This window comes from Anas platyrhynchos, chromosome 2, assembly GCF_047663525.1.
Source record: "Anas platyrhynchos isolate ZD024472 breed Pekin duck chromosome 2, IASCAAS_PekinDuck_T2T, whole genome shotgun sequence".
In the NCBI taxonomy this organism is placed as follows: domain Eukaryota; kingdom Metazoa; phylum Chordata; class Aves; order Anseriformes; family Anatidae; genus Anas; species Anas platyrhynchos.
This window is the reverse complement of record NC_092588.1, coordinates 67,083,925-67,097,693: the sequence shown is the minus strand read 5'-3', so window position 1 is coordinate 67,097,693 and position 13,769 is coordinate 67,083,925. Positions and strand designations below refer to the sequence as shown.

Here is a 13,769-nt window from a genome sequence, read left to right as displayed (position 1 = left end):
AAATAGGCTGCTCAATCTGTATTGTATACAAACCTGAACTAAAGCCTTGGGCTAACAGGGAAAATGAAGGCATAGTAATTTGTGCCCCTCTCTCCTGTAGAGTAAGCCATCTGTAAATTTCATTCCCTGTTGCTGAGCAGAATTAGACCAGACCTAACAGATACCAGCCTGACCTGAGTAAAGCTGCCCCTGAACGCCACATGCCCCTACCTTCTGATTCTAGCTGGAGAGTGATCGCTGCTCCTAGCCCTGCCAACTCGTACTTGCAGGTCTCTCTCTTTGCCATCTGATGTTGCCCTTGGCAAGCAAGCCCCAGACTGAACCCCAGCACACTTGGTCTTGTACCAGAGTGCGAGCCGTTTTTCTGACAGAATCATAGGGCTGGATCAACTGCTTGGGAGGCAGTAGGTACAGCTGGTAACTACTTTTGCTAAAAATCCCCTGCAGACCCTCTCCTCATTTGATGGCAAACTCATTCAACCCATGGTCAGTCCTTGCACATTCCCCATGACCTTCTAGAAAAGGGGGTGGACCTCACCACTGGGTTTTCTGAACATATGCACACTCTTTGACTGCTTAGCTGGCAAGGGGCATTAAAGCAGGAGTAAAACTTTCCCGAGAAATGTATTTATAAAGTAGGAGCTCTTATTTGTGAGCATGTAAACTTCAGCCATGCTTTGTGAGGTACATCAAGTTTTCAACTACAACAAGGTTCTTTGGTTCTGAGGAGGCTTCCAAGTTTTGACTCAGTCCGTGTCTCTTTGGTGTGATGAAGCTAGCCATTTTTCTCCCCATTCATTGCCATGAACTTCCTCAATGCCTCCTGAGATGGATGTCTATGGTAACTAACCTGTTCCTCTCTCTCCAAATTCTCATTTCCTGTAGCAAGATAGATGAGTGAAAAGACAAAAGTGCTCAGGCACATAGGGACCAGCCAATAACCATTGCCTCTGGGTTGTTTAGCCACAACTTTCCAGCTTCTCAATGCCTGCCAAGCACCTAGTAAAAATGAAAAGATACAATTATAGAAGCTAGTATGATTTTCAAATTGTAGAATTTTAGGAGGGCAGAAAAGTCCTTCTAGACACCGTACCATTTGAGCAACCTCAAATATGGGTTGTGCTCCATCCACTTCACCTCGTCTAAGTTTGGGACACTATCTCACAGCGCTCTGGCAATCTTGTAGCTGTAACCTACTTGTCCAAATGCTTAGTTTGGTACCTTGTGCTGGGAACTTGTTCACAGGAAGATCAAACATCCCTGCTTCAAGCACAGTGATGTTCAGAAGCACTAGGAACACATTTGGAGATTGCATCAATTATGGCTGTCTAAATTTTCACCCGCTGCTACACAGACCCAGCAGTTTGCATTCAACAGTATGCTTGGCCATATGACCTTTGAGGCATTTACATTCCTAGTCATTCTCCCCATATTCTCTGCTGGAGAGCTGTTTCAAGGGATACACAAAAAGCTGTATTCAAATAATTCCAGGGCCTCATTGTTATTTGTCGATGAGCCTAAGTCTTTTCAGAAACTTAAGACAAATTAGCTGGAAGCTGAAATTACTATTTTCATGTTTGTTGTACCTACAAAAAACAGTTTACAAACTCCAGTCAAAAGGCAGTAATTCCTAGCTACCCCAGCTACTGCCTTTTTGTGTTAGGGGTCAGGAAACCTTTTACTAGTAGAATAGCAGGTACACCACAACAATCAGTGGGGATGTCTCAGAAGGATGAAGACACTAAGAACACTTCAACATATATTATATAGGTGATAATATTAATAAATGATAATGTTAGATCATTTTAAGATTTCTAGACTGTCTCACATTACACTGATAAAATGCCATCACCTTGTGTTAAAACCCATAACGTTAAGCAAGGGTTACTTACACTGGCATTATGAAACTACCTTAGGTTGTCCCTGCTGTAACTCAACAGTGAAAAGAATTTTTTACGTTACGTACGGACTAACCCAAAAGTTGGCACACCATCTTTTGACGTAACATATTTAATAATATTTGACACTTCAGGGCCCAGGTAAGTTTGACACTATTGGTTCTGTTACCAGTTTTCAACATCACGGTTTTCTTCATGGAAGACTCATAGTGTGTTGTAATAATGCACTATCAGCCATGTTTATTTCCATTTTACTTTAATTAACCACAGATGCATCTAAGTCAGGTTTAGCTTCACTCTTGTTAACTTAAGAGCAAGCTAATTGGTTGTAACGCTAATATTGAGACTAAATAACCAAGAGATCCTGAAAGTCGTTTCTTTGAGTTCTCAGCATCCACAGTTTGAAACGAAGTTAAGGCAGCGAGCACCACGAACTTGATTTAATCTAATTTAGGAATTCAGATCCAGCCCTATCACCTACAGCACTTTCTGCCTTGGGTCCCTAGCAGCCAGTTGCCAGGAGGCCGCACACACTCGGATCCAAGCCCTTACACAGCAACACCACGTTTATTTCTTCCCTCCCGGGATCCCCACAGAGGTCCCTTTCGGGGCGACGCTCCTCCGTGCAGCGGCCGCGGCGCTACAGCTTCCGCTGCTTGTGCCGGGGGTTGCTCTTGCAGCAGACGTAGAGCCGGCCGCGGCGGCGCACCACGTAGCAGTCCTTGCAGCGCCTCCGCAGCGTCGTCTTCGTCTTCAACCCAGCGACGAGCCGCAGGAGGCCGGGCAGCGCCGGGCCGGCGGGCAGGGCCGGGGGGGCGGCCGCCCCTTGCCACAGCGCCGAGGCCCCGGCGGCCCACGGCGGCCGCCCCCCCGCCGCCAGCGAGCTGAAGGGCGAGCGGCACAGCCGGCACAGCGGCACCGCGGCTCTGGCCAGCAGGGACAGCATGCTCCGCGCCCTGCGGGGACAGCGCCGCCATCAGCACCCCCCTCACGACCCCCTCTCCCTCCCTTACCGAGCCCCGCCGCCCCTAACGGCCCCTAACGGCCCCCAACGGTCACCCCATAACGGCCACCAACCGTTCGCCACCGGCGCTCCTCGGTAGCCACGCTGAGGGAGGGGCGGCGGCGGCGGCGCATGCGCACGGCTGGGGGAGCGGGCGCAAAATGGCGGCGCCCGGCGCGACCTTCCGCCGCCTGCTGCTGCCGCTGCTGCTGCCCCGCGCGGCGCTGCCCGCGGCCTCCCCGCGCCGCTACGGGCTGCGAGCCGCCGCCACGGGAGAGGCGGTGACACACACCGGGCAGGTGAGGCCGTGGGGAGCCGGGACGGGCTGCCCAGGGAGGTGGTGGGGTCACCGTCACTGGGGGTGGGCAAGGAGAGGCTGGGCGGGGTGCTTGGGGACAGGGTCAGTGGGTGACACTGGTGGGAGGGGGGTGGTTGGAGCAGGTGGTCTCAGAGGTCTCTTCAGAAAGTAAATAACTGTATGTGTATATTTATATACATGTTACATATAATATATTATTTATATGACGTCTCACAGTGTATGTCATCTTCCGGGTGGCAGTGTGGGATCAAAACCCATCGCTGGAAGTAATAAACCTGCTGTTTGTGTCTCTGGGCACAGCCAAGGCTTCTCCTTACTGGCTTTAAGCGTCCCTGCCTTGCCCCCTCGGCCTATTCTTTTTAACTTTCCAACCTAGAATTTATTTTCTCAGTGACAAAAATGAAAATTAGTTTTTCCTATGCTTGTATAATTCCTATAATTGTAAGATGAGGACAGTGCTTGAAACTGACTAAAAGATTTAAATGGTTTACACTTGATAGTTCTGTAAGCCTTTGTGTTCTTCGAGGTCATTATTTTTTAAATCGGATCGTTTTTATTTTATTTTTCAGGTATATGAAGAAAAAGATTACAGGAAAGTTAGATTTGTTGGACGACAAAAAGAGGTAACTCCTACCACTTTCCCTCAGGGGAGGGGAAGTAGCACTTCCTTTAAATACTTGGTGTCTTCAACCACCAAAATTCAGAAATGAAGTTTGTTGGATTTTGTGTTTTGTGTGTTTTTCTTCTCACTAGAGTGAAAAATCTTCTTTCAGTACAGCATATGGTAGCTTCTGTGTGCCACCCTATTCTTGTTAATGTAGCTGTTTGATCTTGTCAATAAAGAAGTCTGCTTTGACAGAAAACCAAGTTTTCAGTAGCTTGGTGGGCTGAAGTTTAAAACAGTCAAAAACAATGAGGTCTGCAGAATAATAAGTCTGCAGAAGTTTATAGGGTTTTAAAATATTTGGCAGTTGGGCCTGAAATCTAATGTTACATTTTAAAACTGTAAATGACAACACGTTTTCATTGTTTTCTCTTGGTAAACTACAAAATTAATGGTGTTGTTTGAATATGCCTTCTTTTAACAGAAAAAAAAAAGTGAAAGCTAGGCTCTAGATTGTATGTTACAAACATAAACATTTGAGATAAGAAATTTAGTAACCTTAGCTATCTAAGTACATGTCAACTATGTAGGTTGATAGCATGTTTTCATTTTTGGTAGTCTCAAATGCAGTGACTTATTTTTTCTGCTGAACATCACAGTGTATCTAACTACATATAACAATAAATAGAAAAAAATTGAATATCATTTATAATATGTAATAACTACCCAGAAAACAGAGCACAAACATTAGAACTCATGTCTTAGCAATATGATGATTTGAGTATGCAAAGTATACATACATATTTTGATACTTCTGGAATGTTTGCATGCTACCCATGACTTGTCCTAGAAACTGGGATCCAAGTTAAAGCGTAGTGCTGATGTAGTTGTGTTTCTCTGCATGATTCTGTCAAGTAGAAGACTTGTGGGGAAGGGGGGAGAATCCAAAATCCCTCACACTATTCTGTTTGAGGTAAAATATTTTTTAACCGTGACTTCCTAAATTCAGAACCTAAAAATATTATAGTGCTGTATCACTGCTATAACTATCTGACAATACTTTTCTATAGGCATAAAGTGTAAAACAAAGTGCCATGTCACTTGCTTTAAGCATCCAACTTCAGTCAATAAACATTTTTTTTTTTTTGTTTTACATGTTTCTGCTTTTCCAAACTGAGAGCACTCAAAACTAAGTAAACTGGATAGACTTGGAAGTGCTAGTTTCCAACTGAACTTTGGTTGAAATAACTAATATTTCAGGATAGTGGAAAGCATAGATGCAGAGTAATTGGATAAACCCATAACCTTATGTATCTAGTTAATTTGAAGAAAGATCTTAAATTTTCAAACTTACAAGTTATCATTTCAGTGTTATACATTTTACCTTAAAGTAAGCTATAAAGCCATACGATAAAATTTACAAGTTAGTAGTGTGATTTTTTAAACATCTTTCTTAGTTACTTAGTGGTATGATTTCAGATTCTTAAGAGTTAAGTTCTAGTGAATATTTGTGTATGATAATACACTAGTCTCTAAGAAAGTCTCTCTGTCAGGGTTTGCTGTATGTTTAAAGCTTGAGGGCTTTTCTCGTTTGTTTTTAGACTGCTGGCTGATGAAGTTTAACTTTGTTCTCCCTCTCTCCAAGCATTTGTGACTTCAATGGAAATTCCTTCTCAAATTGCTCTAAAAATTCAAGACTCACCTTATATCCATTAGGTGTTTACATTTAAGGTGGGAGCTGTAAGCATTTGGCATCAGAAAACTGGAAGGTGTTTCCATTTGAAAGAAAACTTTAAGAATGATTCTAGTGCCATTTTTGTTCAGCAGCAGCACATAATGAAATGCTTTGCTGAATCACCTATCTATATATCTGTTTAAATACACGTTTTGAGGCGTAATTTGCCTTGCATATTTAAAATCTGAGTCCTTACCCATACTGCAAAGGTGTTTTTATGAAGGCATACGAGCATTCGCTGAAGCAGCAATACAATTTAATAAATAAAACTAAATTTACAGTATTCTAAAGTAATGAAGCCTCAAAGGCAAAATTAAGTAACACTAACATCAGCCAAATGTAAAGTTATTTTGTAGGCTTGCTGCTGCTTTGTATCAACAGAGTGGGTGTGTGAAACTATGTCCTCCAGCATTCAGTTTTCCCTAATCATCAGGCACCACAATTCCCTGAGGGATCTGCTGCTGTCCTTTGGGAGAGAAACAGGAATTGTTTTAGCTGGTCTGTATTCTCCAATGCCTGATCAGTGTTTTAGTGCTAATGCTCCAGATGTGTATGGATATTAGAGGTATTAACTATAAGATGTGGTAGTTTTCTAATGCATACATATATAAATATTACTTTTCTAATTTAACCTGAACTCATGCTTATCTTTGATTATTTTTTTTGTGTTGTTTACTTCATTGTATCATGAGTTTCATAAGATATATGCTATTTAATTTACACTGCATGGCAAAAATAGGAATTCTATGTGGGAAATAATTAAATGAAAATGTTGCTTAAAATGTGTTCGGAAGCTTACTCCTGGGAGAACAGTGATTGAGTATTTCCCAAATGCAATGTCTATTTCAGTTCTACCTCTAACTTTGTAGGACATGCTCTTTGACTCTAATTTTCTATGGTTTGCCAGTTCTGCTAATGTGTCTTCATGACCAATTTATTTCTGGTTCACTTTTTGTATGAAGGAACGCTGAAAGCTTCAAGTTCAGCCCAGCTCCTCTTTCCCCAGCAAAAGGCAAGCTCTAGGTCTGTTAAACAAGACTTAATGCTAGTTCTTAATTGTGAAAATGGAACAAAATCTACATATTAAATATTTAAGATAATCCTAATCTGTATTTATCTGTGGTGAATTTATCTGTGGTGTTTAGCAAAGTGGGATAGCTTTCTAGTGGCTTTTTTTTCCTTATAGGAATTCCCCAAATGCATTTCAGCTGCTTGTATAGGAATTTCACAGCAGTGTTGTAGTCTGAATGCTGCCTTGTTTCTGAAGCTAGCCTGCTGACATGGTGACTGTGCTTCCTCACTTACTTCTTTTTCTTCACTGCTTAATCAAATCGGACTCCTTACCAGACCAGGGCAGCCTCTGTAGCTCCTTGTTTCGAACCTCAGCCTTTGGCTCCACGTGCTCCCAGCGAGGTCTGGCCGCACACCTTGGTTCTGCACGTGGCCCTTCTGAGCGCCTGCCAGGCTGTGGGAGAACAGGGCCAGGTTATGTGGATGCTGTCACTTCAGTTCTGCCAGTCTAATTGTTTGGCTAACGAAATCCATGTGTTTTAGCTGAAATCATTGTTCTCCGTGCTGGATCTTGAATGTTTAAATCTGCAGAACTGGGGGATTAATGATCTCTGGCAAGGGTCTAAAACAAGTAGCTGTGAGAAAACTGAGAATGGCAGCTATTAAACTGCATCTGTGCAGCCAGACCAGTGTAATCCTGTCCTCGTATAATCCCTAAGATGACACAGAATCTAATGCCACACTGCAATTTCCACTTCAGCTCCACTCTTCCTGTTGTGCTAGCACAGCAGCAGAAGCCGTGAGAAGAATTGACATCAGAGATGGTCTGGTTTAAATACAGACTTCTTTTCCTTTGGACTCTTGGACCTGGGTTGGTTCCAAGTTTGGTTTTTCACTCTCAGCCTCACAGACAATGTGCTGGCACAGGCAAGTAGCTGGGAACAAGCAGCAGTGGGATTGTCGGGCTGGCACTGGGGAGAAAAAAAGTTGTTCATTGAGTTATGCTTTGGGTAAGGACCATGCTGTTTGGGTGTGCTTAGGGAGAAATCTCCCTTCCTCAGTGACTACTACTGTGCTTTAATTGAAGGGACGTGATATAACTGAAGCAAGAATTGCTTCTTTTTTTTTCCCCACATAATTTTTTTCTCAGTCTTTTTTTCTGGCATGTTTTCCTCGCACATTCCTAGACTTTTGTTTAGCATGCTGAACCAGAAACAAGTCATTGTTGTACAGTAGATGAGAGGTTCTTATTTTCCCCCTATCCCCGCAGACTTTTTTGTGGTTCAGAAATAAGCCAGCATATGGAAGAGTGGAGTTCTCTTTATGATCTTGAAGCTGAGTTGCACCAGAGTGCTGTCTTCCTCCTTCAGCATAAAAAGAAAGATCCAAAATCTTGATCATTACTTAAAGCAGCAGTTAAAATCCTTGCAAGCTCACTGAGATTGCTTGGGACTGACATCCACAAGTCATGTGCAATGAGTTCCTTGATGTTGCCGTTTTGCTACAAAACTGAAAGTTAATTTTTTTTGTTAACTTTATATAGCTTTAGGCAAATAAAATCCTGTGGTTGACAAACTGACTTTTCTATTGCTGTATGGAAAGCACAGATTTTTGTGGAGACTTAATTGAAGGCTTGGCAAAAGAATACAAGTTGTCAGGTACTAGAACTACATAAAAAAAAAAAAACAACCCTTGTGGTTCTTAGATTCATTTAATGGGCACTTAAAAATCTTGTATTTTCCTAAGACTCAGATACTGACAAGTTGATGAAACTTATGCACAGTATGGTAGATAGCACCTTGTTTGGGTTTGCATGTTATTTTATATTCTTGTGCGTGTAGCATTGCTTTTGATAGGGATGGTTGTTTGCTCAGTGCTGGCTCTGAGCTAGCTGGAAGAAGGTGGCACAGACGAATGAGGGAAGTGCTGCAGGTTCTGCGTAGGTGCAGCTCGCTCTGTTGCCTGCCTCTGGCACTCTCCAGGAAGGGGTGTGTTCGGCAGGTCTCACAGACGTGCTCGAGTAAAAAGTCTGACAGTCAGTAGTGATACACATATTCAGGAATTGTGCATAAGATGGATTTACAGAGTGGCATAACAGTGCTTAGAGGCTTTTCTTCTTTTTAATTCTGAACAATTTGCCTTTATAACTGTTGTGTACCAAGTTAATGTCTTCCTGAGATTTATGTGCAGTGATGGAGTAACATGCATGGTGGGAGGCTCTAAATTACTGGCAGTTGTTTTATCTCTCTCATGACCTTACTTGTCCCACCATTATTTTGAGTTTATCAGCACAGTTTTTTGCAATTTTATCATGTAGTGGCAAAAGCAATACAGAGGCAGTGTCAGTTAAAAATTTTCTGTTCTCAGCTGCTTGTTCCTGCTCACCTCTTTGCTGAATCTGCTTAGGTCATGTAACCTGAGCATTGATGTGGTCTGGGTCAGGGTATGGGCATTATTTTTGTGGGGTTTAACACCTTCAGTTCATTGGTCTGGTGAACAAATACAGTGCAGCTGAAGTTGTTACAGCTGTGGAGAAGGTCAGAAAAAAAACTGTGTAGGAACTTCTTAAGTTGGTTGTAGTGTAACTATTTGGGGAAGCAATTGTTTTCTGTTTGAGTGTGCAAGATAACTGAAAGCTTTCTTTTTTTTTTTTTTCTTTCAGGTGAACAAGAATTTTGCAATTGATTTGATTGCAGAGCAGCCTGTGAGTGAAGTTGAAAGCAGAGTGATATCATGCGATGGTGGTGGTGGAGCTTTGGGACATCCTAAAGTATACATAAACTTGGTAATATCTTTGTCCTTCATATAGCACGTTTTGCTTGTTATTTCTTGTGTATAAGTTCATCTGCTCTTTGGCATGTTAGTTTAATGAAGTAAAAAAAAAAACAACTACTAAGAGGCTCATTTTGTTTGGTGCCTAATACAAAATTAATTTTTTTTTCTACCTAGAAGAACTTGAGTCTCTATTTGAAGTTACCAGAAATTTCTTGCTTGTGATTTTAACTTTCTAGAAAAAAATAAATCTTATAAGTATCAAAACAAATAAAAAAAATATTAACGAGCAGTGCCTTGTGAGCAAAAAAAAAAAAAAGCTTGCGGTGTCTTGAGGCATTTAACTACTTAAATCCACTGTGTAGACTAGCCATACTTCTGCATTATTCTTAGGACTGTGGTTTATTTTAGAATCCTCTAAGGTCAAGGGGGGAAAGAAAGGAAAGATACTGTCTTTAGAAGTCTAAATCTTGGCATTTCTGAAAACTGAAACATTCATTGTAGTCAGAGAATCAGTGAAAATAAATGTCTTATCCTCCTATTCTCTCTGGCAGTAGCGATATAGCTTCCAATGTATTCTTATTCTGGATTGAAGAATATTGAGGCTACTGATGAACTTGGTGGAATCAGTTGAATAGGCACTGTCCTAAGGCAGACTGAAGATGATTTAGTCTTTGCTTGGTTACCTCCAACTTTGACATTTGCTTAATACCCAAGAGGGTGGTGGGGGAACGCACAATAGTGTCCTTTAGCGTCAGCATTGTTGAGACAATCATAATTTCTTCAATTTTGAACAAAATAAGCATTTTATAATGATTTATTTTACATTCTTCAAAAGCAGATGTTCTAATTCATAAAACTTAGGAAGCTTGTATTCTTTAGTCTTAAGAAGTTAACTTCTTTAGCAATCTGTTCTGACTTAACGTTCATTTTTTTGACCTGCATCACACTGTTCTTGAGAAATGCTTTAGTTTCTCTAACTTTTGATATCTTCTTGTGTTAACAATTAAATTATATGAGGTCTGTAGTTGAATTCTTGAATGCTGGTACCTGCAAACAGAGAGAATGATACTAGATCAGCTTGTCCTCCTTGGCCATAGTAATTGAAACCCCAACTTCGGGGGGTTGGAGGGTAGTCTGGATTTTTTCACTTTGAATATTAACTTGTGGATAGTCACGTTGCTAAATAGCAGAAAATCCTCCTGGTGTCTGCTTGTCTTGTCTTTTCCTTGTGTTAAGGAGGACAACAACTGCTTGCAATCAGTCACACTTCTAAATTTTAATTATATATAAACTTTTATCTTTTGGAGAGAAGAATAAAATCTTATTCTGTAGTAATCTGTTTCTCCAAAATGTTTCTTTTCAGGATTTCTCTTGAAATTCTACTGAACTTTCCTCCTTCATGTAACTAATTCTGTCGGTGTACATTATTGGCTGAAATTCCTATCTAGATATAACTTGAAAATGAAAAATCACGTTCTCTATTAAAATAAATACAAAATGCTTTCAGAGCACTGGAACAAATATGAATGAACTGACCTAAGTTGTCCAGTTTGGTAAGAGAATCCTTTATTGCTGAAAAGATACCGTTTGGCTGGACTTAAAAATTGTGTTTAGAGATCAGGACTGGTAGTTAAAAATGGCAGCAGGGAAGCTGTGTATGGTGTAGATACCAAGTATGAACCTCTTACCACCTTTCTTACTTGCAGTGTTTCAAGTAAACAAATTCTGTGCTGACCTATATTGATCAATTTTAAGATGGTGAATGTAAGTAAGAGAGACTTTGTAGTTTCTAAAAGTTCTGTAAAGTGAAACTAGCATCTTCGGTGTCTTTATATTTTTGCAGGACAAAGAAACGAAGACTGGAACGTGTGGCTACTGCGGACTTCAATTTAAACAGAAACATCACTGAAAGATCATCCCTGCATGCTTGCAGACTTCTGTTAAGATGTTAATGTTTAACTATAAATAAACAATATAATTAAAAGCTCAAGATTTACATTTGTGTTTCTTAACTATGGATAGTCCTGTTTGTGCCTTTTTAAAACTACAAGTATTGATGATCCAAGTGGTATTACAATATCTACTTTGTATTTATTTTTGCTTTTATGGAACAAATGTCCAGCCTTGTTTGTCAGACTTCTTGTGGGCTTGAAAGTGGCATCTGGCTGAGGCAAGGGGTGACTTGTAATGAGTAATTTGTATTCTTTTCAACAATGAATCTGATATAAATTATAGGGTGGTTGATTATCCTAGGTGTTTGTCTTTTGATGGTGTTTAATACTGTTAACTTGTTCATGGCCTGCTAAATTCAAAAAGTGGAAGCACAACTCAGCATTGTAACATTTATAGGCATCTATCTCAGGAGCAAGATCATGATACCTGAATTAAGTAGCTATGCTTCCTTCACTGTCTAAAAGAAACAGTGCCCTAAAATGGTAATCAGTGTGAGCTGATTCCACAGTTGAAGCTGACTCCACGATCAGTAAGATTGTAAAGAAGGTATGTTTACTCAGTGCTGGGTGGCACAGGGGGGGGGTTAGTCCCACCAAAGTTGTGCACTCCTAACGTGGCAACTTGCTTTGGTTATATCTGAGTTACATATACATGAAGTTTCCCAACACTCCTATACATATGCATAACCTGTCCCTTTGTGAACAGTCCTCCTTATCTCAGACCCCTTGGTTAAAGTCTGAGCCATGAGGTTGTTTTGATCTGGTTCTTGGGGCCCAAGGGGCTCCTGTTATCTGGAGGTCTAAGCGCAGCACAGGCACAGTACACTGCAAATGTAGCACATATTCATTCTTAATCAATTGCTCTCTAATTTCTAATTCCATGTGTCAGCTACAGCATACTTGCTCTCTTCTGGATCCACAGGTATTCTACTACTAACATTAATGTTCACATTAAGACACCTTTTTCACACAGCCCGTTTTTCAATCTTCCAAATACTTAAGAACCTTCTTCAACGTCAGGCTGACCTGTGTGCACTTGGGCTTCTGAGGCCTTTTTTTTCCCCTCCAGTTCTTGGAAGGGAGCTTAGAATCCATCTAAGTAATTTCACAGAAAAAAGACAAGGTGAAGGAAGTACTCAAACTCCTCAACAGTAACAACCACAGAACCCAGGAACACTCACCTGCTGTCTTCTGAACTCAAGTCACTTCCAAAATGCTTCGCAGTGAAATAGTGCCACCAGGGTTTTTCTGAAGAAGGCATCACCAATGTAACTAGCTCATCGAGTCTCTAAAACTATTTCACAGAGAGGGCAGAAAACATGAAGGAAAAGCAGCCTAGTAGGGAACACTGAGCCCAATTCACCACGAGAGGAAAAACACCCTAGGCTACCCAAGCCTCAATCTCTCCTGGGGAGGCAATTCCCCTGCAAGTCCTCAGGCTTCCTATATAGCAAAGGTCAAATGACCCACACCTGGCAGGTTTCATTTCACAAGGGTGGAGCCAAGAGACCTTGTGGAATAAGCTCGTCTACCTGGCTTCAAAGTTTTAAGGTCTATTGCTCCTTATCACTAGTAGAAATAACCTGACAAGGGGCTTAGTGGTTACAGTTGACCTAATGAATTAACTACAAAAGGTGCACAAGGGTCATATTTCTGTTAGTCATTCTGTGAGCAAAATTAGTACAGAGCCTGTTAAAAAAATAAATACAAATAAATAAAAGAAATGAATAAAAAAGAAAATGACCTTAAAGGCAGACTTGCCATCATAGATTTTCATCTGTCTAGTCATGACAGATAAAGAATTTAGCAATCAGAATTCCTTTTCTTGATATTAATGTTATTTACATTTTCTTCTCTGAGATTCCTTCTTTATGCAGGACTTTTCTAAATCTAGCCCCATGACCTCTGACTACACTATTTATAGAATCATAGAATATCCTGAGCTGGAAGACACCCATAAGGATCATCAAGTCCAACTCCTGGCACCGCACAGGTCTACCCAAAAGTTCAGACCACGTGACTAAGTGCACAGTCCAATCGCTTCTTAAATTCAGACGGGCTCGGTGCAGTGACCACTTCCCTGGGGAGCCTGTTCCAGTGTGCGACCACCCTCCTCTCAGTGAAGAACCTCTTGCTGACGTCCAGCCTAAACCTTCCCTGCCTCAGCTTAACACCGTTCCCGTGGGTCCTATCACTGGTGATTACAGAAAATAGGTCAGCGCCTGCCTCTGCACTCCCCCTCACGAGGAAGTTGTACGCTGCAATGAGGTCTCCCCTCAGCCTCCCCTTCTCCAGGCTGAACAGGCCCAGTGCCCTCAGCCGTTCCTCATACGGCTTCCCCTCTAGGCCCTTCACCATCTTCGTCGCCTTCCTCTCGACACTCTCCAGCAGTTCAACGTCCTTCTTGTACTGTGGTGCCCAGAACTTCATGCAGTACTCGAAGTGAGGCCGCACCAGCGCAGAGTAGAACGG

At 41.5% G+C, this 13,769-nt stretch overlaps 1 protein-coding gene and 1 long non-coding RNA gene across 2 annotated transcripts; one reads left to right on the top strand and one right to left on the bottom strand.

Moving 5' to 3' along the window:
• The first annotated feature begins 3,008 nt into the window (after positions 1 to 3,008).
• NDUFS6 (NADH:ubiquinone oxidoreductase subunit S6) lies at positions 3,009 to 11,335 on the top strand. Its single transcript, XM_027451822.3, has 4 exons — positions 3,009 to 3,200; positions 3,790 to 3,843; positions 9,233 to 9,355; positions 11,189 to 11,335. The coding sequence occupies exons 1-4, from the start codon at positions 3,063 to 3,065 to the stop codon at positions 11,252 to 11,254; spliced, it is 381 nt and encodes a 126-aa protein (XP_027307623.1). The 5' UTR covers positions 3,009 to 3,062; the 3' UTR covers positions 11,255 to 11,335.
• On the bottom strand, positions 8,555 to 13,088 carry LOC113842800 (uncharacterized). The gene is made up of 2 exons (XR_003495554.3): positions 12,479 to 13,088; positions 8,555 to 10,392 (listed from the first exon to the last, which is right to left on the bottom strand). It is a non-coding gene; the product is annotated as an uncharacterized lncRNA (long non-coding RNA).
• Between the last annotated feature and the right edge of the window lie 681 nt (positions 13,089 to 13,769).

What these genes read in the sequence shown, in the direction of transcription:
- NDUFS6 (XM_027451822.3), top strand. Translation starts at nt 3,063, where the DNA reads ATGGCGGCGCCCGGCGCGACCTTCCGCCGCCTGCTGCTGCCGCTGCTG. An exon ending in CGGTGACACACACCGGGCAG is followed by an intron (nt 3,201 to 3,789) that starts GTGAGGCCGTGG and finishes TTTATTTTTCAG; the next exon opens with GTATATGAAGAAAAAGATTA. An exon ending in CTAAAGTATACATAAACTTG is followed by an intron (nt 9,356 to 11,188) that starts GTAATATCTTTG and finishes ATATTTTTGCAG; the next exon opens with GACAAAGAAACGAAGACTGG.